The sequence below is a fragment of the Panulirus ornatus genome, chromosome 15 (genome assembly GCF_036320965.1).
Source record: "Panulirus ornatus isolate Po-2019 chromosome 15, ASM3632096v1, whole genome shotgun sequence".
Lineage (NCBI taxonomy): Eukaryota > Metazoa > Arthropoda > Malacostraca > Decapoda > Palinuridae > Panulirus > Panulirus ornatus.
The window spans coordinates 17,275,528-17,285,693 of NC_092238.1; the positions used below are offsets into that span (position 1 = coordinate 17,275,528).

Genomic DNA, 10,166 nt, shown 5'->3' on the forward strand with positions numbered 1-10,166 from the left:
CTCCCAGTTAACTTGTCCCTCAACCACACTGAACCAAATAACCTTACTCTTATTCACATTTACTCTCAGCTTTCTTCTTTCATACACTATCAATCGCAGTCGCCAACTTCTGCAGTTTCTCACCCGAATCAGTCACCAGCGCTGTATCATCAGCGAACAACAACTAACTCACTTCCCAAGCCCTCTCATTCACAACAGACTGCATACTTATCCCTCTTTCCAAAACTCTTGCACTCACTTCCCTAACCACTCCATCCATAAACAAATTAAACTACCATTGAGACATCACGCACCCCTCCCGCAAAACGGCATTCACTGGGAACCAGTCACTTTCCTATCTTCCTATTCGTACACATGCCTTACATCCTTGATAAAACCTCTTCACTGCTTCCAGCAACTTACCTCCCACACCATATACTCACTGCCATACACAGAACATCCCTGTCAACTCTATCATATGCCTTCTCCAAATCCATAAATGCTACATACAAATTATTTGTTTTTTTTAATTTCTTTCACATTCATTCTTCAAAGCAAACACCTGATCCAGACATCCTCCAGAACATGCTTTCTAGGAGCTCCTGCAGCTTTGAGGCAGCGCTGTTTCCAGTAGCAGGGAAAGGGTGAACTCCTTTAGAGTGGGAAGTTCTTTGACGAGACTATTATACTCCCGATGGTGCAGCTTCGTCAGAGGTAACTTTTCACTCTGGGTATAACTTCGATCAAGCGTAGTAGGGCAAAACACACTCATTATATATATATATGTTCTTTTGAGTCCACGGGGAAAATGAAACACGATACGTTCCTAGTGCACTTTCGTATGATAATCACATCATCAGGAGAGACACAAGAGAGAAATATAACAGTCAGTTGATATACAACGAAGAGATGTATTCAGGACGCCACTTGGTAAACTTGTGTGTATATATATATATATATATATATATATATATATATATATATATATATATATATATATATATATATATATATATATATATATATATATATATATATATATATATATATATATATATATATATATATATATATATATATATATATATATATATATATATATATATATATAAAGAGAGAGAGAGAGAGAGAGAGAGAGAGAGAGAGAGAGAGAGAGAGAGAGAGAGAGAGAGAGAGAGAGAGAGAGAGCTAATTAAGCAAACTTGACGAGCCAAGTCATTACAGGTCGACTGGGCAGGATCCCTTAACATACTTGATTGACTCGTAAGGTCACAACAGTTCAGCTGGGCGGAAACCTTTTACATATCAGATGTGATATTACTGTATCACACTGAGGGTGGGTATAGGTTATAGTAGCGGGTCTCATGGTAGTAGTCAGCCACCATCATAGGACGGTGTCGATGAGGATCATGGTAATGGTCGAACAACATCATAGTATGGGGTCGAACGAAATCATGATAAGGAGTCGACCAGTATCATTGTACTGGTGGAACAACATCATGGTGGTGGTCGACCAACATCATGGTGGTGGTCGACCAACATCATGGTGGTGGTCGACCAACATCATGGTGGTGGTCGACCAACATCATGGTGGTGGTCGACCAACATCATGGTGGTGGTCGACCAACATCATGGTGGTGGTCGACCAACATCATGGTGGTGGTCGACCAACATTATGGTGGTGGTTGATCAATATCATGATACTGGTCGACCAAAATAATGGGTTGGTGGTTGACCAACATCATGGTCCTAGTCGGCCAACATCATGGTGGTGGTCGACCAACATCATGGTGGTGGTCGACCAACATCATGGTGGTGGTCGACCAACATCATGGTGGTGGTCGACCAACATCATGGTGGTGGTCGACCAACATCATGGTGGTGGTCGACCAACATCATGGTGGTGGTCGACCAACATCATGGTGGTGGTCGACCAACATCATGGTGGTGGTCGACCAACATCATGGTGGTGGTCGACCAACATCATGGTGGTGGTCGACCAACATCATGGTGGTGGTCGACCAACATCATGGTGGTGGTCGACCAACATCATGGTGGTGGTCGACCAACATCATGGTGGTGGTCGACCAACATCATGGTGGTGGTCGACCAACATCATGGTGGTGGTCGACCAACATCATGGTGGTGGTCGACCAACATCATGGTGGTGGTCGACCAACATCATGTGGTGGTCGACCAACATCATGGTGGTGGTCGACCAACATCATGGTGGTGGTCGACCAACATCATGGTGGTGGTCGACCAACATCATGGTGGTGGTCGACCAACATCATGGTGGTGGTCGACCAACATCATGGTGGTGGTCGACCAACATCATGGTGGTGGTCGACCAACATCATGGTGGTGGTCGACCAACATCATGGTGGTGGTCGACCAACATCATGGTGGTGGTCGACCAACATCATGGTGGTGGTCGACCAACATCATGGTGGTGGTCGACCAACATCATGGTGGTGGTCGACCAACATCATGTGGTGGTCGACCAACATCATGGTGGTGGTCGACCAACATCATGGTGGTGGTCGACCAACATCATGGTGGTGGTCGACCAACATCATGGTGGTGGTCGACCAACATCATGGTGGTGGTCGACCAACATCATGGTGGTGGTCGACCAACATCATGGTGGTGGTCGACCAACATCATGGTGGTGGTCGACCAACATCATGGTGGTGGTCGACCAACATCATGGTGGTGGTCGACCAACATCATGGTGGTGGTCGACCAACATCATGGTGGTGGTCGACCAACATCATGGTGGTGGTCGACCAACATCATGGTGGTGGTCGACCAACATCATGGTGGTGGTCGACCAACATCATGGTGGTGGTCGACCAACATCATGTGGTGGTCGACCAACATCATGGTGGTGGTCGACCAACATCATGGTGGTGGTCGACCAACATCATGGTGGTGGTCGACCAACATCATGGTGGTGGTCGACCAACATCATGGTGGTGGTCGACCAACATCATGGTGGTGGTCGACCAACATCATGGTGGTGGTCGACCAACATCATGGTGGTGGTCGACCAACATCATGGTGGTGGTCGACCAACATCATGGTGGTGGTCGACCAACATCATGGTGGTGGTCGACCAACATCATGGTGGTGGTCGACCAACATCATGTGGTGGTCGACCAACATCATGGTGGTGGTCGACCAACATCATGTGGTGGTCGACCAACATCATGGTGGTGGTCGACCAACATCATGTGGTGGTCGACCAACATCATGGTGGTGGTCGACCAACATCATGGTGGTGGTCGACCAACATCATGTGGTGGTCGACCAACATCATGGTGGTGGTCGACCAACATCATGGTGGTGGTCGACCAACATCATGGTGGTGGTCGACCAACATCATGGTGGTGGTCGACCAACATCATGGTGGTGGTCGACCAACATCATGGTGGTGGTCGACCAACATCATGGTGGTGGTCGACCAACATCATGGTGGTGGTCGACCAACATCATGTGGTGGTCGACCAACATCATGGTGGTGGTCGACCAACATCATGGTGGTGGTCGACCAACATCATGGTGGTGGTCGACCAACATCATGGTGGTGGTCGACCAACATCATGGTGGTGGTCGACCAACATCATGGTGGTGGTCGACCAACATCATGGTGGTGGTCGACCAACATCATGTGGTGGTCGACCAACATCATGGTGGTGGTCGACCAACATCATGTGGTGGTCGACCAACATCATGGTGGTGGTCGACCAACATCATGGTGGTGGTCGACCAACATCATGGTGGTGGTCGACCAACATCATGGTGGTGGTCGACCAACATCATGGTGGTGGTCGACCAACATCATGGTGGTGGTCGACCAACATCATGGTGGTGGTCGACCAACATCATGGTGGTGGTCGACCAACATCATGGTGGTGGTCGACCAACATCATGGTGGTGGTCGACCAACATCATGGTGGTGGTCGACCAACATCATGGTGGTGGTCGACCAACATCATGGTGGTGGTCGACCAACATCATGGTGGTGGTCGACCAACATCATGGTGGTGGTCGACCAACATCATGGTGGTGGTCGACCAACATCATGGTGGTGGTCGACCAACATCATGTGGTGGTCGACCAACATCATGGTGGTGGTCGACCAACATCATGTGGTGGTCGACCAACATCATGGTGGTGGTCGACCAACATCATGGTGGTGGTCGACCAACATCATGGTGGTGGTCGACCAACATCATGGTGGTGGTCGACCAACATCATGGTGGTGGTCGACCAACATCATGGTGGTGGTCGACCAACATCATGGTGGTGGTCGACCAACATCATGGTGGTGGTCGACCAACATCATGGTGGTGGTCGACCAACATCATGGTGGTGGTCGACCAACATCATGGTGGTGGTCGACCAACATCATGGTGGTGGTCGACCAACATCATGGTGGTGGTCGACCAACATCATGGTGGTGGTCGACCAACATCATGGTGGTGGTCGACCAACATCATGGTGGTGGTCGACCAACATCATGTGGTGGTCGACCAACATCATGGTGGTGGTCGACCAACATCATGGTGGTGGTCGACCAACATCATGGTGGTGGTCGACCAACATCATGGTGGTGGTCGACCAACATCATGGTGGTGGTCGACCAACATCATGGTGGTGGTCGACCAACATCATGTGGTGGTCGACCAACATCATGGTGGTGGTCGACCAACATCATGGTGGTGGTCGACCAACATCATGGTGGTGGTCGACCAACATCATGGTGGTGGTCGACCAACATCATGGTGGTGGTCGACCAACATCATGTGGTGGTCGACCAACATCATGGTGGTGGTCGACCAACATCATGGTGGTGGTCGACCAACATCATGGTGGTGGTCGACCAACATCATGGTGGTGGTCGACCAACATCATGGTGGTGGTCGACCAACATCATGGTGGTGGTCGACCAACATCATGGTGGTGGTCGACCAACATCATGGTGGTGGTCGACCAACATCATGTGGTGGTCGACCAACATCATGGTGGTGGTCGACCAACATCATGGTGGTGGTCGACCAACATCATGGTGGTGGTCGACCAACATCATGGTGGTGGTCGACCAACATCATGGTGGTGGTCGACCAACATCATGGTGGTGGTCGACCAACATCATGGTGGTGGTCGACCAACATCATGGTGGTGGTCGACCAACATCATGGTGGTGGTCGACCAACATCATGGTGGTGGTCGACCAACATCATGGTGGTGGTCGACCAACATCATGGTGGTGGTCGACCAACATCATGGTGGTGGTCGACCAACATCATGGTGGTGGTCGACCAACATCATGGTGGTGGTCGACCAACATCATGGTGGTGGTCGACCAACATCATGGTGGTGGTCGACCAACATCATGGTGGTGGTCGACCAACATCATGGTGGTGGTCGACCAACATCATGGTGGTGGTCGACCAACATCATGGTGGTGGTCGACCAACATCATGGTGGTGGTCGACCAACATCATGGTGGTGGTCGACCAACATCATGGTGGTGGTCGACCAACATCATGGTGGTGGTCGACCAACATCATGTGGTGGTCGACCAACATCATGGTGGTGGTCGACCAACATCATGGTGGTGGTCGACCAACATCATGGTGGTGGTCGACCAACATCATGGTGGTGGTCGACCAACATCATGGTGGTGGTCGACCAACATCATGGTGGTGGTCGACCAACATCATGGTGGTGGTCGACCAACATCATGGTGGTGGTCGACCAACATCATGGTGGTGGTCGACCAACATCATGTGGTGGTCGACCAACATCATGGTGGTGGTCGACCAACATCATGGTGGTGGTCGACCAACATCATGGTGGTGGTCGACCAACATCATGGTGGTGGTCGACCAACATCATGGTGGTGGTCGACCAACATCATGTGGTGGTCGACCAACATCATGGTGGTGGTCGACCAACATCATGGTGGTGGTCGACCAACATCATGGTGGTGGTCGACCAACATCATGGTGGTGGTCGACCAACATCATGGTGGTGGTCGACCAACATCATGGTGGTGGTCGACCAACATCATGGTGGTGGTCGACCAACATCATGGTGGTGGTCGACCAACATCATGTGGTGGTCGACCAACATCATGGTGGTGGTCGACCAACATCATGGTGGTGGTCGACCAACATCATGGTGGTGGTCGACCAACATCATGGTGGTGGTCGACCAACATCATGTGGTGGTCGACCAACATCATGGTGGTGGTCGACCAACATCATGGTGGTGGTCGACCAACATCATGGTGGTGGTCGACCAACATCATGGTGGTGGTCGACCAACATCATGGTGGTGGTCGACCAACATCATGGTGGTGGTCGACCAACATCATGGTGGTGGTCGACCAACATCATGGTGGTGGTCGACCAACATCATGTGGTGGTCGACCAACATCATGGTGGTGGTCGACCAACATCATGGTGGTGGTCGACCAACATCATGGTGGTGGTCGACCAACATCATGGTGGTGGTCGACCAACATCATGGTGGTGGTCGACCAACATCATGGTGGTGGTCGACCAACATCATGGTGGTGGTCGACCAACATCATGGTGGTGGTCGACCAACATCATGGTGGTGGTCGACCAACATCATGGTGGTGGTCGACCAACATCATGGTGGTGGTCGACCAACATCATGGTGGTGGTCGACCAACATCATGTGGTGGTCGACCAACATCATGTGGTGGTCGACCAACATCATGGTGGTGGTCGACCAACATCATGGTGGTGGTCGACCAACATCATGGTGGTGGTCGACCAACATCATGGTGGTGGTCGACCAACATCATGGTGGTGGTCGACCAACATCATGGTGGTGGTCGACCAACATCATGTGGTGGTCGACCAACATCATGGTGGTGGTCGACCAACATCATGGTGGTGGTCGACCAACATCATGGTGGTGGTCGACCAACATCATGTGGTGGTCGACCAACATCATGGTGGTGGTCGACCAACATCATGGTGGTGGTCGACCAACATCATGGTGGTGGTCGACCAACATCATGGTGGTGGTCGACCAACATCATGGTGGTGGTCGACCAACATCATGGTGGTGGTCGACCAACATCATGGTGGTGGTCGACCAACATCATGGTGGTGGTCGACCAACATCATGGTGGTGGTCGACCAACATCATGTGGTGGTCGACCAACATCATGGTGGTGGTCGACCAACATCATGGTGGTGGTAATAAGTATGTCGTCTATATCTTTCTTGTGGTTTCTGGTTCGTCTGTTTTGTTGTCTTTCGTTGAACTGTTTACTGTTAACGTCGTCAACCTGATTTATAAGCTTAAAGGTGGTGATCAAGTCACCTCATACTCTTCTCTCTTCCACGATGGACCAATTCATGGCCTCTAACTTTTCATGTAACTCAAGTTTTTTCTTTAATTCTGGTGCCATCTTTGTTGCCTTCCTCTGGACCTTCTCTATTAGGTTTCTTTTCTTCTTTAAGTGTGGTTACCAAACTTGAGAAGCACATTGCCTTTATCTTGTACCCGAATAATATTCTGACATGATCTGAAATTTGTTAGCAGATATTTCTTCTTTATAATATTCTCGATGTGGCGATTCCCAGATCCCTCTTACACACACATTCCCATAGCTTATTCCCTGCTATAATTACATTCGCATCGAAACCATTTTTATTTTTCTACTGTTTCATCCCATTAAATTTGCATGTACGAGGATTGAATATCACTAACCATGTGTGAGACTAACTTAGGAGTTTATGTTGGTCATTCTTTACTTCCCTCATGACAGTGACATCATCTTTAGACATATTCAGGTATGACCTAAACTTTCTGACATATCATTTGCATTGGTCAGCAAGAGCAACGATTCTTAGAATGAACCCTGCAGCACACCACTGGTGCCTCCTCTGGTATTCATCTTTTGTTCTCTTCTTCTAAAGTTGTCTTCTATCCAACGAAGGAGCCTGACCTTCATTCCAGCATGAAAAGAGTTTCTTTATCGGCCTCCTGTGTGGTATAGCGTCAAATGCTTTCTGGCAGTCCAGATTTACAATTCACTCACCCTTCTCCTTTGTCTAAACCAGAGCCCACACTCGTTGAAGTCTAAGAGGTGTGGTATGCATGACCTCATCTCTCTACAACCATGATGTGTCTCACTTTGATACTTATGCTTTGTAGGTGATCATTTCGATGCTTTCTGATTATCAGTACTTTACTTGCCACACTTCGTCAGAGAGACTTGTCTGTAGTTCAGCCCAACTTTCCAGTTTCCTGTCTTGAAAATTGACAGGACATTTGTCTCACCCACTCTCCTGAACACTTTACCTTTCTGTGACGAGATCTTGAACAGCATTGTAAGTGGCGTGTAAGGTGTATATGTACAGCATATACGGAGAAATTTTATCAGGATCATGAGTATTACTATGGGGCAAGGCACCTTAGCAACGTGTTTCCCAGAACTTTTGATATTTTCTAAGAACTCGTTATATCACCTGAAGACTTTGAATTTGTCATTTATTTACTTTTTAATCGTGACATTGCCCTGAATCCCTGAGCCTGAATAACTGTCTTTAATCGATAGTTTACTCCTGATGATCTTGTGCAAAAGTTTTGGACTATCTTCTGCTTTAACCACCATATTCTCTTCAGAATTTCTCTATTCTTCATTTTTGTTCCTCCTGTTGTTCTCATTCCTTGATCTCTCATACCTTATGAATTCTGTAGTGCTGCTTGCATCTCCTCCACAGTACATCTCTCAGATCTTACGCTTTTGGACATCTTCTGCAGAGCCACATCCATCTACGTCCATTGTTAAACGTACTTATCTTTCTATTTTTTTTGTTGTTAATTTCACAGAAACCTTCAAAACAATTTTCTATATTTTGAGTATAGAGTTTTGTATCCCAATCTACGTTTCCAAAGAATTTTCTTTGCCCTATGTAGTTTCAACGAGTGTATCTCTTCTCTGAGTCACCTCACTTACCATATTGTCAGACTCAAGCATAACATGATAACCTCCTTCAAATGGTGCATCAGATTTGCTATATACAATATCCTTTTTACTATGAGTAAAGATAAGTCTGATCTAATAATGATGGATCATGAATTCTCTGATTTTAGTATGCTCGCTGAGTGAGACACTGGCGTGTGTGTGTGTGGTGTGTGTGTGTGTGTGTGTGTGTGTGTGTGTGTGTGTGCGTGTGTGTGTGTGGTGTGTGTGTGGTTCTACCCCGTCCTCATGGAGTGAGGCTGGTGCTCCAGCAGGTGAGGGTGGTAAAGGTCAGCTCTCACGCCATGTGACAACACAAACGTCAGAGTAACGTACACAGACACTGGTGCACTGGCCTCAACCCCACACACGTACATGCACACTTACATGTGCACGCACACGGATCAACAACGTACACAAACACACACGTGATGACTTGCTCGCTCTACTAGTGCCTGACTGTTGCCATAAATATCCACCATAAACTATGAACGGCATGAATTGAATTTGCCTCCCGCTGACCTTCTCGAACACTATTTATACTCTGAACACCATTGCCTAAGTGGCTGAGAAATGATACATCTTTATATTAGCTGATGTGATTGGCTCGTTGATGAATGACGTCACAGAGACACTTGGTGAATTATTGAATACCGTGCATTTACCAGCAGCATCCTGACTTTTCGATTGGCTCTCGAGGCTTGACGTCATAGATCACAGAAGAACACTTCCTATCCTGCCATTTGATGTCAGTGGGAGCAGTTGGTGGGCAGCAGCTCCAGAGTCAAGTGTGTCCGTGGTCCACCGGTCGTGTTGTCCCCGTCTGCTGGATCATCCTTTCAATATTCAGTGGAAAATAGAACCATAACACGTCTAGCTGTGTCTTGTAGTGCTGGGTAACTGAACTGGAAAAATATTCCCTAATTCTGTTGTTTACACCAGAAGCCGCTGAAGCGTCCTGCTAAAATGACGAGAAGCAATTCCAAAGCGAGCCTTCGCAGGAGCGTCAAGAGACTACGATGGAGAGACAGGGTGAGGGAGAACAGTGTGGTGAGGAAGTTTGGTCCCATCAGTAGAAGCTCCAGTCTCAACCTACAGACCACGACGATAGGCAACGGTTGCTTCAGCGACGGAGAGTGGCGGGAGTGTATGTGCCAGAACAACT

The 10,166-nt window shown here is 48.4% G+C and overlaps 1 protein-coding gene across 1 annotated transcript in view; it reads left to right on the top strand.

Moving 5' to 3' along the window:
* The first annotated feature begins 9,756 nt into the window (after positions 1-9,756).
* The window catches only part of LOC139753618 (uncharacterized), a 64,077-nt gene continuing 63,667 nt past the window's right edge, over positions 9,757-10,166 (top strand). The window contains exon 1 of the mRNA XM_071670235.1: positions 9,757-10,166. This exon is cut by the window's right edge and continues 416 nt beyond it. Coding sequence (XP_071526336.1) covers positions 9,968-10,166 — 199 coding nt within the window. The 5' untranslated portion in view covers positions 9,757-9,967.